Raw genomic sequence first — 20,338 nt, forward strand, 5'->3', positions numbered from 1 at the left:
CGAATACAGACAATAAATTGTTATTTTATCAACACCGATATAAAGTAAAATACACAACGCAGGTATCAGAGGATTCGCAGTGTGAATGAACTTTTGTAACGAACATCGCCTGAGTCAATTTTTGTTTACTTTTAATCATATCTCCGTACTCGCTGATCTTTTCAATTATATTCTGCAAATGGCAGTCGATAGGTCAAAGTTAAAACATGCTCTTTCATATACTTCCCAGAAAAATACGTTTTGCTGTCTCTATTATTATGTACATGTTTTGTTACGTCTTCGCATATTTTTAACAAGATTTTAAAATAATAAAAAAATGTGTGCGTGTAGGTACTAACTACTAGTGTACACACGTAAGAAGTGAAACTTCTTTATGACCTTATTTTTCAAAAAAATAATTTATTATATGTAACTTTACAGAAATACGTCGAATCACGCGTAGATAAGAAAAAGATGGCGCGTAACGAAAAAATGTTACACAAAATTTTTTTCCAACCCCGATAAAGAAGTTTCACTTCAAAAACCGGACTTAAAATTGTAGAATTTTACTATCAGATACTTTTTGGCACCATTTTTAATTTATTTTCATAAACCCTTTGTCCTCGCGACTCACATAAAATACGACATACTATATAGGTTTTAGAGTTTCGCAAAGTAATATACATTAGAAAAACCCTCCTTGTGTCGGAAAAAATGTGTGCGTGTACTAGTGTACACACGTAAGAAGTGAAACTTCTATATGACCTTATTTTTCAAAAAATAATTTACTTTATGCAACTTTACAGAAATACGTCGAATCACGCGTGGTAGGGATAAGAAAAAGATGGCGCGTAACGGAAAAATGTCACGCGTAACGAAAAAATGTTACACTATATTTTTTTTCCAACCCCGAAAACAATTTTTGTTTCACTTCAAAACAATTTTCGTTGGCAGTTTTTTTTTTTTGCTTTATTTGCTGTCTGTACCGTTTCAATAGACGGCGGCAGGCTTTAATGAAATTTATTAAAACCGTAATGCAGCGTAACGTCGATGTGTTAAATTTTAATAACGTATAATCACATTTGCCGGTTCATTGGTTCGTCACTCTTTTGGCTCCCTGCATTTCAATTTCGAGAACCCTCCCCGTAATATTAATAGGATGTTATATATTTCGAAGATGAATAGACGCACTTAATTGTGATTGAAGAATTGATAATTAAATTTGAACTATGGGATTTTTGGGAGTGGAAAAATTCAAGCAATTTTTGGAATTTTGCGTTTATGTTATGTTATATATACGTGATCGGCTTTTGTTTTACGATATCTATTTGATATTAAACAATGTATTTTTTATTGCAAATGTTCGGAGTTTTAAACATTTAACTATTGAATAATTTTTTATTTGGTGTTTTTCCTAAACATGTTATTTAAACTTACAAAAAAATATTCATTGAAAACCATTAAGTATATTGGGTTCTTTAAATACATATTTATTTATACAAATTTAATATATTATTTTAATATAATATAAAAAAGTAAAATATCCGTCATTTACTATAGAATATTTCATTTTATTTATTCATTGATACATTAGCGTTTTAAAGTCCATATCGTGTTCTTGAATTACAACTGGTCCTATAGCGTGCTCCATAAATATGAATTTATTTATATCTACCATGTATTAGAATTAAAGCAAATATTTATTAACACATACCTAACATTTAATACAATTTCTTTAAATAAAATTTCTACCAGGTGCCAGGTGGTACGTCATCTCCAGCAAGAACAACAGCAGTGGAGAGTTGTTCCTGTGATCCCTGTACAGATTCGAGATGTACCTGTGTGTATAGGAAATGTAGGAGTGGTAAGTTTGTTTGTTTTATTGTGTTCTTATTGTTTTTGTGTGTATGTTTTTATATGTGCTTGAAGAAATAAAAGACATGTGGCACTCGGGGACTGCCGCGGTAAAGCTATTGCTGATTGCATAGCATGCCTTCAAGCCACACCTCCGAGCCCGACGGAGTGGGGAGCGTGAGGTTTTTTCGTTACGGAATTTCTCGATTCGGTCCCCGCGCTCAAGGCCCGCGATAGAAGCTATGCAATAGCTTAAAAAAATACGATTGCATGGTCCTAGTTTCATATTTCGGGAATAAATGTCTATATATTCTGTTCTATAATTCTATAATCTTAGCTAAAGCGTACGTTAAATTTAAACGTACTAAAAATGTCTTTGAGTTGTATTTAATGCTTATTTAGGTAATTTAGGATAGGTATTCAAAATATTACTGGCATACTCGATGCCCTGACATACGTTTTTCTGCCATAATAATCTCTAGTGGTATGAATTATACTTACGTCTAAAATTTTAGCAAAAGTTAAAATCTATTATCATCATCTCTCCATCCAAAAATTTAATTTAAATCCCTACATATATAATGATTTCATCCCCATAGGTATTAGGGTCATATAAGTACTAGGGGTGATTCTCTATTGGGGTGTATAATAGATTTCACATTAGTACAAATTAAATTTCTTTATGGACAAGTTTTCTATCAAAGATTACCAAATAATTACGACGTTAATTCTATGCCTTTGAATACACTTATAAGGCCATTGGTGATTGGATTAACCTTATAAGTGTCGGAAAGGTCAACGGTAAATTCTATTTATAGATATATGTTCATTAGCGTAATAATATGTGAACTATGTAGAATAATAATGAAATAAAAAGTATTATACTTACTTGGCCCATAATTTCGTACTATGTTACGAGAAAAATTGACCAAAAAACCAAAGAAAATATTTTGTCCACATATTATGTACTTACTTATTTTAAATATTCCTCAGTAAAGTAAATTTCAAACCCGAAATATTGAATTTGTTATAACAATTACTGTTAATAATTTGATAAAGCCCATACAAAAAGAGCTCTTAAAAGTTTATAAACACTGCCTTCGATTACAAATTTAAGGTTGTTGTCAAGGTAACCCTTTGCCCCTACACTGTATTGATCGATAAAGGGTGTATCAGACTAACTTTTACATCGTTTTATGTTTAAGGTTTTTTTTTTAAACATCATTAATGAAAACATCTTTTATCAATACTCGTGCAATTGAATCTCGATATGTCAGATAATAATATTAAATTATTAATTAGATAGGTACATACTTAGATTACAAAATAAAGATAAATATGCATTTCGTTTAGTAAAATACACGTACGACCGTTTAGTAAAATAGATATAAAGAATCAATAAATACAACTTTTAAAGTGAAACTTTTATTACATCGTCTCAAACTTTTTGGTCTGTGTAGCGCATGTTGCGTGACGCACGATACGTACGATAATTATCGTACAAATACGATAATTTTTAGTTAAATGTCTATAGTGTGAAAGAAAGTTTCACTTTTACCTTGGTTTCATAAAACCACACAACATTTTTTTCACTTTAAAACATACCTAAATTTTTACAGATATTCAATACTTTAGCTTTTAAAACATTTTCATAGCGTACCTGCATTTTGTGTAATTTGTTAAGTTTTTCAATCGTGTAAATATAATTCTATCGCCGATCGTCTGAAGGCGCTTTACATTCTTCGTCATTGCGAAGTTTAAAAGTAATTTTCTTATAATACCAATATCAAGTTGCCCATTATACTTTGGAAACTTTGTTTAACTTCGCCGATAATACTCGCCTGCAATTTTTGTAAATTTTGTCCTTTTAATTTGCGGCTGATAAAATATAATCTCTACAATTATTTTAATAGAAGAGATATTTTTATTTGAAACGAAGAGGCTCTAAAACTACTGGACTGATTTAAAAGACTTTCATAAGCAGAAAGCTTCATTATAGGCTATATTTTATTTTGTTTGTATTCGGATATCAACCTAAGAGACGCAACAAGGTTAGTAACATATTATAAAAACCAGAACTGCATATTTGATGATTTGAGTGACACAATATAAAGAAAAACTCGTAAGCAATAAAATCTTACCTCTTATTAAATATAACCTAAGTAGAAATCTATACTAATATTATAAAGCTGAAGAGTTTGTTTGTTTGAACGCGCTAATCTCAGGAACTACTGCTCCGATTTGAAAGATTCTTTCAGTGTTAGATAGCCAATTTATCGAGGAAGGCTATAGACTATATCATCACACTATGACCAACAGGAGCGGAGCAACGCGGGTAAAACCGCGAGGCACAGCTAGTGTTTTAAAACATAGGTACACCATATTACAAATGTAAAATAATTGCATATAAAACATATTTTATACAAGGTATACGAATAACTAAACTAAAAAGTCATTACTTAAAGAATGTTATCGTTATATCTAATGGGATCGTGATATTAAATGCAAGGATCGCGTGTTCAGTTCCATCAAGATATTTCTGAGTAATAGCTGTGTAGAAGTCTTTAAAACTGAAGCCTGTTTAATATTCATAGACTAAAATAAAGAGAGACCACACTGATATTATATACTCTATAAAGTGCTCTATGGTTTGATGTCGGTTTATTCTGATTTTGAAAATTGTGGGCATAGATAATAAAGTAAAGACTAGAAAAAAAAAGTAAAGAAGTCATAGATAGATTTTTTAGGACTACTCAATGCTCTAAAGACTCATGTAGATATACCTATTACCTATAGGTTATCTAGATTTATGTAGGAATACTCATGTACCTAGGTATACCTAATCTATACAATATAGGCAATTTCAAAACAAAGGGTTTTTGTTTAATTTAAGCAGATACATAAACATTTTATGCGCGTTTAGGAACGTGACGGAATTTTCACTAATAAAATTTTACCTATAAATAAAAGGTAAAGACCATTTCTTAAATCGAAAGTTCTAAGAATTTACGTATTACTTTGTCATTTATCTTGTTAATATCAAAACGGTTGAAATTAATAATTTAAGGGCCGATTTTTCAATCCTTGCTTAAAATTTATCCGTCCAATAAAGTAGGTATTACACGAACATTTTAAAATGTCACCTGTAAACAGTTAAATACGGATAATTAGAATACATTTTTGTAATGGTAGTTTAATACGTTATTCGATGAATAAGTTTTTTGAAAAATCAGCCCTAAACCACATTTCTTATTTTTATGAGTTGCTTCAATGAATTCCGCGTAAAGCAGTAATTATCCAGCAATTTGATTAAAAACAAGAAATAAATTCTTCCTCTAAAACTATGATTACAACGATGCTATATATCTATATGTACACACCGGAAGTACCGGAAGCTACAGCAACATGGCGGCGAAGTCCTTCCGGTTTCAGGAATTCATAATTTAGTATCCATATGCAACATTACATTGAGATTTGGATGGATAATTAATATACGGATTCTGTAGCATTAATCTATGTTAGAAACAGCGCTCATTCCTTCTTGATACTTTTGTTAAAATAATGATTAAAAAATATGACAAAAATGGCAAAATAACACCATGTCAAATTTTCTTATAACATTATTAAAAGGAGAATACAATAATTAATCCATTCATGAGTTGTTTTTTTTATGCAACGTTACCGTATTTTTATTATAAAATCAATCTTATTTACTGTCATAGTTCGATAATAAATATATTGATGTGGTAAATTACCTATATCAAATTATCGTAACTTAATTTCATCGTTATCACATCATCAACATTAGAAGGTTAATTTTACAAAAAAAAAAAAAAACTATCAGTTTAATCCAAACTTCTCTCTGCAATCTATTAACACTTAGTAAATAACATTGTAGCAATTCACTACATTCTAAGCTCTAACATCAAATAATCATCAACCACTAAGCCTTGTTCATCACTTGAAGTAAAGCGTCCCCAAAACAATTATATGAACTCGTATTTTTCACCCCAACCCTCCCTTGTATTATAGATCAAGCCCCTCGCATCACTTAATATAACTCAGATCAAAAAGGCAGTTTTGGGTAGGACGAAATGGTCCTAGGAAATAGTAATGGTTTTCGCACGTACCTAGTAATCTCTATACAAGTCATGTATTCCTGGTAGCTCGCCTAGATTTGTTGCTATTTTTTTTTTGTTTCTATACCGAAATATTAACTGACCTGTAATCATTTATGAACTATGTAACTTTCTACTGGGTAAATCAATCGAAAATCGGTTTTGCAGTTTTTGATTTATTCATCATACATTGACTCGTATAAATAACTAGCTGTGCCGCGCGGTTTCACCCCTGTGGATACACTCCTGTTGGTCGTAGCGTGATGATATATACCGAAAGAATTTTTTCAAATCGGACCAGTAGTTCCCGAGATTAGTGCGTTCAAACGAATAAACAAACAAACTCTTCAGCTTTATAATATTAGTATAGATTCTAGATAAAACATTCGCCAAGCTATCGATAAAGGCTGGAATATTTTGAAATTATTGGAATATCTCTCCAGAAAAAATTAAAAGCTTTCGGAAAAAGAGATGTTGAAGCTTACGTATCAAATTGTGCGAAATAATTTAGAAGTTGTTTCTTTTAGAAAAGACGAAGAACCGATTAAGTAAAGCGTTGAATAAACTTCGTTAAAATTCACACCTCTGAAGTATAAGGTAAAAAAGTATCATGGAGATCAATTTATAATTGATCGAATAATCGTTTGACAAACATACAAAAAACCAGAGTAGGTACTTTTTAAAAGCTGGTTAAATATATTAGTTATATTACGTTATGAACTAATTAACCTAGTTCAGAAGGCAGAGCAAAATTGTGAACTGAATATGTAAAATTTGCTAATAAATATTATAATGTATTTTTTGTATTAATTTTATTTACTTACTTAGTTATTAGTACAATTTTATTACAATTTATGAAAACTTTTTTACATATAGATTTCAACAACATACTTATATCTATATAAAGAATTTAATACGTTGTTAAATGTCTTATTTGAATTTGTAAATATGTTACTTTACCTCATTTATTAGCAGAAATGTACTCAACCATTCTTAGCATACTTATTAACAAGACGTTTCCTTGCCTTTTTAGGTTTCCATATGTCTCTTTATAAAACCTCTGAAACAATAATAGCGAACGCAACAGTTAAAAGCTTTGCACTCAATCTAGATATAGAAAGTCACACGAAAATGTACATGTTATCCATTCCGATCTAGGGTCTGTTATATATTTTGTATTGAAAGCACTCAAGGGATCGGATCCTTGAGGAGGGAGATCTTTTATAAATTCGGAAGGACGTCTTTTGAATCCCACTCCTGATTATATGATACCTACCGTGACTTATCTACGTAAGGGAGACTCAGTGAATGTTTACTTGAAGTAAATATTTGCGTGGTTTTATTTATTACGGTTTTTTAAAATCTTAATTAAAACTGGTATTTTTACTTATAATAAATATCTTCTATTGAGTGATTAAACGATGTTAAAACGAAGATTATATAAAAATATGTGTGGTGCAATATTTTTTGTATAAGATATAATTAGATTTAGTCTTTTAAAAAATTACAGATGCAAAAATGAAACCAGTTTTTAATGTAAAATTTTCATTCATGCATTAGTATATAGACCGTTATTTTCATCACTAAGCCATAAGTAATTAACAGCTATTAACTCAAGCGGCAATTTTAACCACGAAAAATATAAAGGACACAAGTTCAAATCCCTCTTTATCTAAGTGCTAAAACGTGACCGTATAACGTTGTAAGTCCTTAACTAACAATAAGCCAAACTCGCTAGTTACTCTGCCAAGAATTATGTATAAATTAACTAATGTATAGAGAAGTAGGTTAAACGATTAATGTAGGAATTAAAGTTTTTGAAGCTTCGCATTATCAAGACTTTATGCAATACAATGCGATTCAACTATAAAGAATAGGATCGATTCTGCGCCATTTTGTGATGTCATAAGTGTTATTTAATAATTCAATTACAATAATAATCTGAGTTAACAAATAACTTGTATTTAAATACAAAATTATTTATTAATTTGTTGCATTAGTTTAACAAAATTAAGTTAATCGTTATTGGAAAAAGAATTAACTAGTAAATCATATTTTTCAAATGATAATTGGCACAAATTTGATACGTAAAGATCACTGACGTTCCTATTCTTACTTGGACAACATAAGACTTATTTTCGATTTTCGAAACATATTCTAGTTTGATACAAATAAACATAAATCACGAAGCGACTCAGCTAAAGTAGCCACTAAGCCGCAAGAATTACTGTTTTATTTAACTTAACTCATCCAGATAGCAAACAGCTTTTAGTTTAAACAATGCTAACATTTAAAATGGATTCCTAGTATCTTACGTTTTTAGCTCGGCGAAAAAGTATTTGTATTGTACCTAGTGACAGGTTTTTAGCCAATATTGCAGCTAATTCCAAACGATGTTTATTTATTGTAGCATTTCTAAACATATTACATTCACTTTTTTATTTGTATTTCTATATTATATTTATTTATATACATGGACTGTCTATTAGTATTGAAAATATAGATTTATTATATGGCAATGCTATGTTATACCTATTACTTGTATACATAGTATATTACTAGCTTTCCGCCCGCGGCTTCGCCCGCGTTTTCAGAGAAAACCCCGCATTTTCCCGTGGGATTTTCGGGATAAAACCTATCCCATCTCTCAAGTTGGATCGAACTGCACATGGTGTGCGAATTTTATTATAATCGGTTAAGTGGTTTAGGAGTCCATTGAGGACAAACATTGTGACACGAGATTTATATATATTAAAGAAGATTATTAGTCTGTGCTTTTACCTACAGCAAAAGTCGCGGATTCTAAAAGATCTATTGAGTCATTTTGAAGTTAAAGTTAATCCCATCAAAAATAATCCTCAAAGTCGAGACCTTCCTGATGCCAGGCTTATACTTTTTTAATGAAAAATAATGCCATTACATTCGTTTTTCCTAATACACTCATATAAATAACCGCCCTAGAATGCTACATCCTCAAAATCCAAGTATTTTAATAACGCCACCGGACCATAAACTGAGAATAATTTAATTTCAAATGAATTTTATGAGGAATTTTTAATAGCTCTAATGAATGAGGCGGGATTCCTGTGAATCTCTAATGTCCCTAACAAAAGTGGGTCAAATCGGAGCATTTATCAGTGGGAACGACTTCCAGAAGTTTCTGATAAGGGACTAGGGACCGGGTTCTTATTCTAACGGGTAGAAATCAATACGGTAGCTATTGTTTTTACGATTTTTGTCCTTTTATTCGAGTTGGAAGGTAGATGTAGGATGGTAGATTAAAAACTTGGGAAGTTTTTTTTTTTTAGTTCTGGTATTTAGATCGAGGAAAATTTAATTACAGGGCTTTATTGTCTTATATAAATTATGAAATGTATTACTTGTAATTATTACTTAAATAATAATGTGATCATTGTCTTAGATGCAATATTATAAGTAAGTATGTTTGCGTAATAAATTATACGAATCTTGTAATCAAATTGTGAATTATTTTCTTAATTGGTTTAGGTATTAACACTTTGTACAGCAAACAAAATAATGCATCGTATATTTTGGTAATTTAAAGAAAACAGACAGAGAAATGGGGTGATAATTTTCCAGGTTTATATAAATATCAATAGAATCTTGCAAACATCCTTAATATCCTCAAAACATAGAAACTAAAAGGAAACCTAAAGATTTTAGTATTTCAGCGAAATAACAAACCTAGAATTTAGTTTCTTATACGTCAAAGAAGATAAAATAATTACTCTGACTAAAACCTCTTCAGTTCATAGAAATTTTCTACGCAGCAAAAATAAATACGATATCGATAATTTTAGTAGAGACAGAATTTTAGACACCAACATTATCAGCTAAATTATGGATTCTAAGCAAATACATTCTTTGTCAAATTATTACGAAGATAAAATATATTTTATACATAAACTAAGATTAACTGACTATACTGTGATTGAGTTATACTATGACTAAAAGGATAAAAGTGTAAAAGGTTCCATATTGCCTGACTATCAAAGGTGTCTCATCCAATTAAGAGCTGAGCTAGGTAGTTATTTTGGTCTAAATATAGGATCTTTTAATAGCTACTGGAATTATATTCGTATTAATACCAATTTTCGTGTTACGGTATTTGTAATCTTAGTCTTCTGAAATGGCTTAGGTACCCGATATTCTGATATTATATTAAACTAAAATAGGTCCCGAGTTATATTTCAATAAATACAAACCGCTAGTTTATTAAGGTGTACAGGCAGAAAATTTGCCGGCTAGTGCCATAAAATTATTACAATAATAACATTCATAAGATGTGTGAATTGATGTGTAGAACCTATATGAGTAAGATTACAAGTTCCTAGTTGTTTATCAACAATTACTCCACTAAATTATATAATATCTCTCCACAGATCAAAAAATATCCACGCCGCGTTTCTCCGGCACGTCCTGGCTAGCGTTACACGCGCTACGCGGCGCGTACAAACGCGTGCGTCTACGAATTCGAGTTCGACCAGAACGGGCACGAGGCGTGTTGTTGTTGACTGGTGAACATGATGATCTGTCTGGGGATTATCTAGCGTTGGTGTTGAGGAACGGGCATGTGGAGTTGAGGTGAGCTCTCCTTTTAGGTTTTAGTATGTATCTCTATACAGGGTAACAGATCGCCACGCCGCGTTTGAATGGCAGGTTTTAGTATGTATCTCTCCACAGGTTAAAATATATCCTCAGCGTGTTTCTTTGGCACGTCCTGGCTTGAAATACACACGTTACGTGGCGCGTATAAACACAGGGTGGTAACCAAGATGTCTTATAGCAGTATTATTTCCAGTATAGGTAAGTGATGGCGCTTATTGCTGTCTTTTTCTCATACTGGAAAAAATACTGCTTATAGACATCATGGTACGGGGGCAGATAAGTAAATAGTTACTACGTGTATAAATTTAACTACGTGTATAAATTTATAAAGAATAGAAAAAATTCCATCACGAGGCGGGACTCGAACCCGCATCCTTTTGCGCCATTCCGGGGCGGATGCCTGACCATTTCAATTGCTGTGTCCCTCAGACACATAAAACTGAAAGAATATAATAAATTCGATCGCTCTGGCGGGTCACGAGTGGCTGAGTTGGTCAGGCATCCGCCCCGGAATGGCGCGAAAGGATGCGGGTTCGAGTCCCGCCTCGTGATCGATTTTTTTTTTTCTATTCTTTATAAATTTATATTTATAAAGCATTTGAATGCCATAAAATCAAAAATATCAATTTTAACAGTTACTACGCCTTTGCCTGCGGATGACCTGTTGGTTCAACTGGTACGAATAGAAAATATGATTTTATACCATTGTTTATCTTGGAAGACGATATTGTAGATCACGCTACGCACAATAGAATAATGGAAAAGTTTTTAAAAAATGAGGAGATTTATCTATCTGTCAGCTAGTATGTACCTAATACATAATGCAAGACATAATGTATATACAATATTATAGAGACTGTGCAAATACAAACTTTTCAAACAAACACAGGTGCAAACGAAGAATAAACTGCAAACAGAAATACCTACTCATACCAGGCAAACGTGTTTCGAAACACTCAAAAACACTTTCTCGATTCATCGCAAGGCCATAAACTTGTGCGTGTATTTATTCACAGGAAAAATTATATGGAAGCACCACTTATGAATTTCATTTTACACCGTATAATAACCTATTCACGAGCGACCGTGTTATGAGTAATAAAACCTCCATACAGAGCGTTTGTGGCAGATTAAAAATAATGATCAGCGCCATCTAGCGGCCGCCCGCTGTTATGCGTTATTCCTTTTAAGCTATTTGGTAAATCAGTGTGAATGACTGTAATATATTGTTATAGTTTCATTATGGACTATTTTGGCCGAATTCTGTGTGTGTATTCGATATTGCCAATTTTGAACCGTTTTCAAAAAAATGCGGGGTTAACAATCGACTCATAACTTTCGAATTATAATGTCTTTATTTTTAAAAGCTGCTGTTGTCTCTTCGGCGTTACCGACGCGTGAAGGTGGTTTAGTTGTTTGTTATAAGAATATTTGTTATTATTCTTTCTTCAGTTACCAAACATTAACATTTACAATAATGCATATTGGATAATGTTATCAATCCCTCATACATGATAAGGTTATCCAATGCCAAAATAAATAATTTACTGCACTATTGCAATTTTTAATAGGTACCTCACTTTCAAGTAAAACGGCTCAGTTTACAAAAAACAAAGAGGAAGCGACGCTTTAATAGCACCTACATGTTTTGTGGCTCATCTTTAAGGAGCTTAGGAAAAGCTGGGTTACCTAGATTCGTATTCACCAAAACTTTAATAATAAGGCTCTCACATGTAGGCTATTGCTGAAACATCTGTGTTTATATGAAAAAGATTTGTATACCTACCTAAATATGAGATATACCATCATTGTCAATTGTAGGTTCGTATTATTAATTGAAAAGCAGTCGATTAAAATATTTCGTAACTTATAACAAGATGTTAAAGTCGAGAATGTTTAAGAAGAGTCTCGCCTTGTTATGTATTTAATATTTGTATTACATTTGGTTAGAAAACATTATTGCTATTAATTATTATAGAAACGTATTAAAAAAAGGAAAGACTTTTGATTTGTTTGTAGATTTTTGATGTTTCTATATCCTTGCTGAGTCAACCGGAACTTAATGAAAATAAATGTTAATAAAACTGAAAAAGAAGTAAAAATATTCATGTTACTCCACAATCAAAAGTTTAAACTTAATCCAATCCCAGTGTACACTTGAAAGAGCAACAAACATATTCAGTGCTACCAACTTTTGCCGAACTAACTTTCTGTGTGATACTGAATTGTTATTCACAGAATTTCACTTAGAAGCAATCAGAGCTTTTTGGTGCATTTTAATTTAATATTCTAAATGTGAGTTTAAAGTGAAGCCTGATAAATTAAATTAAATATTTTGAAGTGCATTTTAAAACAGAACAAGATTTATAAAAGTAATTATTGAGTTGTGATTAAAATCACCCTACGCTTTTTAAAGTGTAGAAACCCTTGAAATTATACTGGTAATTTTTTCTTTATATATATCCTTTGAGTAATAATTTTCAACTGTTGTACCACAGTATTACAATATAATATTATAATACTGTGGTATTGCTACGCGTTTTTATTTCAAGGGCACTCGATATCTTGTCTGATAAAAACGCATTGCACATAAAAAACAATTCTAAGCCATACATAATTTAAATCACAACTGTTAGAAACAAGTACAACAAGCACAATGAAACCAGCTCGGACTTTAATTAAAATATGTACAAAGCATAATACAAAATCGATATTAATTAAATAATCGATGAGGCTTATGCATCGGATTAATTATGCCTGGCTTGCTAAGCCTTGTGTTATAGCAGTGTTATTGTATGTCTATTTCAACGTAGAATGTTGTAGAGTTTTGATGCAGGTAAAGTTGTTTTGATGTAGTTTCTAATTTTACGTGGTAAATGTTTTCAAAACAATTTTTCAATATTTAGGTATGCTGTGTGCTGTTTTACCTGCGAGCAAAATCTATATAGTTCGTGTGTTGGCATCAGGAGATGCCTACTGATATTATAAAAAGTTTTACGAGAAAGTGTACCAAACATAAATTCATCCACAAAAACATTCGCATTTATAATATTAGTTGGATAGGATAAATTGTTTTTATAAATAAAATTAATACAGGAAGGAAGATAGCTAAGTAGGTATCTTCGATTGCGATGTTTTGTAAGAGTTCTCCAATGAACGAGTTGCGAAGTATTAAAACTGGTATACTAAAGTGCAGAGATTTTCTTTTGCTATTAACAATTTAAGTATTTATTTTAAGTATGTATTTATAATTTGAGTAATAATTTTATACATTTTTATACTATAGCGATTTCAGTACATATTTTTTCCACAATAAACTCGAAATTTGTGTTATGGCTCAAATGAAAACACTTGCGAAACGTTGTGACAATCATGTAGAGATAGATAGATAGCTACCGACATTAAAGGTACAAGTCCGAGACGGGCCGCAGACCGCAAACTGCAACAGCAAACTGCAAGCGACAACACTTGTTTCTATGAACATCTATGAAATTGATTCCAAGCGCGGCGACACTGCTGCCTGCAGCCGCAACGCGCAGCGATTCATAGATGTTCATAGAAGCAAGTGTTGTCGCTTGCAGTTTGCTGTTGCAGTTTGCGGTCTGCGGCCCGTCTCGGACTTGTACCTTAATGGACAGACATTAATTATTTGTACCAATAAGTAAATGTTCAGAACGTGCCATGGCTCTTCTTGATTGCCAGAGCGCGTCGTGGTCGAATAACGCAAGTCGGTCACAACACGAATTTCGATTGTGATACATATTTCTGTGATTGTCAAAACGCGTTGTGAGCGTTTTCATTACAGCCATAACATGAATTATACCCGGCGCGGCCTAAGATGATCCCTATGACACTGACAGTTATTCTCAAGAGACAAACTTGTAATGGCGTCACCATTAAATTAGAAACGTATTGGAGGCGTCTAAAAATGGCATTTATTAATTTTTACGTAGCTTTATGCTATTACAATGATATTCCGTTGGCATTATAACAATTCTTAACATTTACGAGAAATTATATCAATCTGACTTTACGTTTACGTCCTTCAAAACTTACATCGTTGGCATTTATCGACTAGTGCGGAAAGTATCGATAAACAAATTTCGATAATGGAAACGAGTTCACATTTTTTCCATGCTTAAGCTATAGTTCATTCACTATTGAATGGAACAGAAGATCGCAGCATAATTAATTAATTAATTTCCGTTCGCGTTAATTTACTTACCTATGATAATATAAGTTATAGAAAAATTAAATGGGGGATTCCATTTTCATGATAAAATAATATACACTGTGTTAAACGGGTTAAAAATTACGAGAAAATGATAAGGTGCATTTTTATGTTTTGGAAAACTTTCGTTTTACTTACCGTTTCGTTTACATAATAGACGTTAAAAATTCATTTTATAATATTTGTAAAAACATGTTTACCGACGTGGCTGAATGCAAACCACGCCTTTGCCTATAAAATAGTAAAGTATCGACACGATCCATCATACGAGCAATCACTAAGACGAACTGTCATAGGGATCATCTTAGGCCGCGCCGGGTATACGCAGTGTTATTTTTTATGACTGACAAAGCGCATCGCGAGCGTTTAGATTTGAACTATAATACGAGTTCTGCGTTGTGGATGTTTTTTTTTTTTTTTTTTTTTTTTTTTTTTTAAAGGCACCCGTCATCACAGGGTGTTCGCGCCACCTCTGGATTATAGTCCAGAGACTTTTCTTGCTTTTTTTTTTTTTTTCAATTTTTAGAAATATTAACATACTGGTTACTCACATAATATAAATATAAATAAGTACAATTAAAATTATAAGAGCTTAAATTAAATTACAATATAAAATATACAAAATTATTAAGTAAAAATTTAATAAAAACACGGCACAAAAACACTCAACTTAATCCTATATCACAGTTAAACTAATATCACACACTACTTATTTCTTTGGTTAACTACGACTACAATATGCTTACAATATTGCAAGAACGCATCCCTACACTTGTCCCCCAGGGCGGAAGGCAGATTCTCACCCGTCATCGCCATGCCCAATTTTTGCTCAATAGCATATCTATTGCTTGCAAAAATTGGGCACTCGAGTAACAGGTGAGGAACCGTCTCCTCTACTCCGGGCTGACATAGACATGACGGATTCTCCTTCAGCTTGAATCTGTTCAAATAGAAGGCGAATCCACCATGACCAGTCAGTACTTGTGTGGTGTGGTGTGTGATGTCTAATTTCCCGACTACCTTGTATGCAGCAGCAGCGCTTGGGAAAAAGAGCTTCGTGACTCCGGCCGTTCCTCCTACGTCGTATCTCCTATCCCATTCGCTGATCGTATCTTGTCTCAAGATACGCTTGACGAATGAAACAGGACACAGATCGTAATCCGGTTTCCTCCTCAACCCCAGAGCGGCCCCCTTGGCTAACTCGTCTGCCCGTTCGTTCCCCTCTGGCGGTGCAAACACGGGCGGCCCTCCGAAAAGCTGCATTGCAGAGGCGGAAGGTCTCGATCCATCATACGAGCAATCACTAAGACGAACTGTCATAGGGATCATCTTAGGCCGCGCCGGGTATACGCAGTGTTATTTTTTATGACTGACAAAGCGCATCGCGAGCGTTTAGATTTGAACTATAATACGAGTTCTGGATGCTAACTATGGGCACGACACATTGTGCGCAGTTTTCATAATTTAAGTATTGTTGTTTATTATAATCAAATCGTTTAGAAATATATTACTTGTATCAGGTTCGACTGTGGAAGCGGGGCGGGAGTACTCCGTTCGCCGGAACCTGTGCGTTTAGGTCGTTGGAACACCATAGCGGTGTATCGTCACCGCTGGGACGCATGGCTGCGGTTGAACGCAGGCAAGCGGGTCAGAGGACGCTCTAAGGTGAGTCGTAGTTCTTGTATTGGTGGTGTGGTTCTTGCATTAGGTTAATAACGTGTAATTTGTATAAAAAAAATGTGATCTGAAGATGGTATTTAAACTAAATAATAATATCTTTAATACTTATGTCCACTCCAGCAAAGTAATAATAAACGGGTTTCTATTTATCTACGTGGGTACAACATAAGGATTCGTAGAATTTTATCTCAATTGATTGCAATTGACCCACGATTCGCCAAATCACAATTCCCAGTAAACACCATATCCAATATAATATGTATGTAATATAATTCAGCACGTGTAAGCTTGACCCACTTCTATACTATAAATATATATATGTTATTTATTTAAATATAACTTTTTAATAAAAGAAACAATATAATACGGTAAAAATGTAACACAATGGTCTGCCTTATCACTATGCAGTTCTCTCTACCAAGCAAACAATAGTGTTTAAATATAGATTTTTTGGATATTATTAGCATTCTCACCCTCGGCTTCGCCCGCGTTGCCCTAAACTTAACAATTTATATACTAAAACGTTCCTCTTCAACTATTACATTTATTTAAAAATACGCGTCAATATTGGTTGCGTAGTTTTAAAGATCTAAGCATACATAGAGAAGCGACTTTACTTTATACTATCTAGAAATGTTGCTACATTAAAACAAAATCAAAGTAAAATAATAATTACAACGTTCCCGGAATCCCTTCAGTTTCCATACCGTTGAATTGCTCTCCAATTTGATGAGTTCTCTCTGATTTAAGTTAAATTAACCGTAAAACTTAATTAACCCCGTTCTGTCAATGATATTAATTCGGTTGGTTAAAATTTATTAGTTTTGTCGCTTCGTAAAATGCACAGTTTATTTCAAACAGATCACATGTCAACAGTATAAAATAATTAATTGGAATTGTGAAACAAAGTAAGTGGTAAACCGATATTCTGAAAATAAAATAAATTATTTCGACAATATGTGATATCTGCCAACCCGCACTTGGCCAGCGGACTGGATTGTGGCCTAAACAATAATAAGAGGTCTATGTTGACTATGTGCCTAGATAGGACAAGCAATGATGTCTATAAGCTTTATAATAGCGATCGAAAAAAAATTAGTCATAGTTACTTAGATTATAAGCAGTAATTGCTATGAATTTTATGTAGGTATAACTGACTTTACCAAAACTGCATTAAATTACTTTCACAAATTAACAAAATATATAATGTCTATTAACGTTTTCGTATTAATATTTGAAAATACCTCATAAAACAGCTATTAAATCATCATAAATAATAACTGTATTTAGCAAGAACTCCCGAGAGAAGTATAGAGTAATATAGTTTCTTCATCTCAGAGGGACCTTAATTAATCCCAAGTATTAGTACAGTAATGCATCTTTTTAATTAAAGCGTCTTGTTTAAACAGGCGTCTCAGGGCGGCCGTATTTCTCCTTACTTTGAACATTTCTTGAGTGAAACATACGTTTATTATTGCTGTGCGTGTATTTTGTGCGTGTTAATCTTAAAAGAACCCTGTATGTTAGTGATTAGAATTCTTTTTCCGTTGATTTGTATCTCGATTGGTTTACCTGTTTGTGAATGGCCTTTTGAAATTATAATATAATATGCGGAATGAACTCTGAAGTAGAAAAACAGTTATCTCCAAGTATTTTTAAAGTTGACTCTCGTTCTTGTCACGCATATCAAAGTGAAACGACACATATTTAATAATATTTGTCCGCACTAAATTAAATGTCAAATTAAACTCAAGTTTTATAAATGAAAATATGAATTAATTTCCATATCTCACAGCATTCTCTATGAGATAACGTTAAAACCTCAAACATTTAACAAAAATGTCTTTGCTCGGGTTATTGTAAATTTGCCACAAAGTTAATTCGTCACATAAAAAAGTATGTGTAAATTTGCCACACTTTTATTTTTTTAAAGTTAATTCGTCACGATTTAATATCAAGTATTGTAAATTCGTCACATCGATAATTTAAGTACAGATAGCAAAAAAATTAAACAATAAATTAATTTAAAATGTTTATTTCTTAATCAGTTTTAGATTTTGGATTTGGTTGAATGGACTTTGTAAAAACATAAGGAAAAGCATAACAAAGATAAATTTTGCTAAAAACCAAGGAACATCTATTTTGTATATGTTCTAAAAATTCACAGCAGTTATAAATAGTATTACTTAACATCTACATTATTCTACATAGGTAATGGTAAAAATCACAGTTCTCTCTATAAATATTTTTAAAATGTAATGAAATGAGAGCGGCTCTATAATATTTATCACAATCGTATAAAAATAAGTATAAAATATTTTTCACCTATTTTGTATACAGGGTGTAAGGGACAGCCTCCCGAAAACTTTAACCATGGAATCATTCTGAGCAACTTTCGCAAAGAAAGCATATTGTGGAAATGAAAAAAAAAATTTCAACCTCCCATACAAAATTAGCATTTCACTCGAAAATTTTGTATGGGAAGCCGAATTTTTTTTTCATTTCCGCAATATGGTTTCTTTGGGAAAGTTGCTCAGAAAGATGACCTGAGTCCATGGTAAAAGTTTTCGAAAGACTGTCACTTACACCCTGAATGTTCTAAAAATATACAAAAGTTATAAAAAATATTACTTAACATCTATATTATTCTACATAGGTAATCGTAAAAATCACAGTTCTCTCTATAAATATTTTTAAAATACAATGAACTAAAAGCGGCTCTACAAAATTTATAACAATCCTAAGGATAAGGATCCTAAAAATAAGGATAAAATATTATTCTTTTATTTTAACAAGTAAAGATATTGCTCTTACTTTACTTAAATCATATCCTATAATATTCGAAAAACACAAAGCAAATAAAAATCAAAACTCAAATAGACTAGCGCGTTTCATGATCATGACACTTAATAAATCACAGTTAAAATCACATTAATTATTTTTATAAGTCAACTTTCGTTTTCCATAAAAATAAAAATTCTAATACATAAAAAATCATTTCAAACTTTTAAAAAGCGCAAATCAATTTGACTCAATAATGAATTTACCTTATGTTATTGATGAATTTACCTTATGTGAATGATGACTGTAATATTAAAATGTAAATCATTATATTGCTGGTTTCATCGCAGGCTGAAAGGTATAATTCACTTGCCTTGCTTGCTGGCGGTACTTTAGTACTTGTGGCAAATTTACAATAACCCGAATATACCTGTGACGAACTTACACATACTTTTTAAGGCATGTGACGAATTTACTTTCAATGTATGGAGTTTTAAAAACGTGACGAATTAACTTTGTGGCAAATTTACAATAACCCCTTTGCCTTTGCTGCCAAGGTTCATTTTCTAGATAAGGAATAGCGGAGACTAAACAAATTCAGCAAAAATTCGAACATCGAGATATCTCGAAAACAACTCATTTCATATTCACGGAGTTGAAATAAAAATTCTAAGTTTAATGGGCGACTAACTTTCTGATGTTGACGGGAAATTCCAACGTGATCGGATACGAAACGATTTCATGTTAGATCCGTCTATTTGCTTTTCAATTATTGACCTGAAAGTTGTTTTAGGTGTGGATTACAATGTGCAATGAAAAAGTATAATATACTTTTATGAAATTGAAATGTTTCCATTTTTCGTTGCATTTGTAGGTACTGATAAATTGTATGTCTAATTATGTATATTATAAATATAATATAGAACCTTGCATTATAATGTACTAAACCAAGAAAAGAAAATAAGTATATTTTAGCTAATCTCATAGGTATACAAAAGGTTTTTCAATAGTGAAGTGAAACTTCTTTAGGCGCGTTGAGAGTAAAATTTAAAGGTCACGTCATGAA

The 20,338-nt window shown here is 32.2% G+C and overlaps 1 protein-coding gene across 1 annotated transcript in view; it reads left to right on the plus strand.

Annotated features, from left to right (window-relative positions):
- LOC123703062 (pikachurin-like) overlaps window positions 1-20,338 on the plus strand; it is a 145,350-nt gene that overhangs the window by 100,101 nt on the left and 24,911 nt on the right. Inside the window, exons 5-7 of the mRNA XM_045650938.1 lie at window positions 1,735-1,843; window positions 10,355-10,556; window positions 16,332-16,476. Of these exons, the coding sequence (XP_045506894.1) occupies window positions 1,735-1,843; window positions 10,355-10,556; window positions 16,332-16,476 (456 nt within the window). The remainder of the gene's footprint in view (window positions 1-1,734; window positions 1,844-10,354; window positions 10,557-16,331; window positions 16,477-20,338) is intronic.

The sequence above is a fragment of the Colias croceus genome, chromosome 25 (assembly GCF_905220415.1).
Source record: "Colias croceus chromosome 25, ilColCroc2.1".
NCBI classification, from domain to species: Eukaryota; Metazoa; Arthropoda; class Insecta; order Lepidoptera; family Pieridae; genus Colias; species Colias croceus.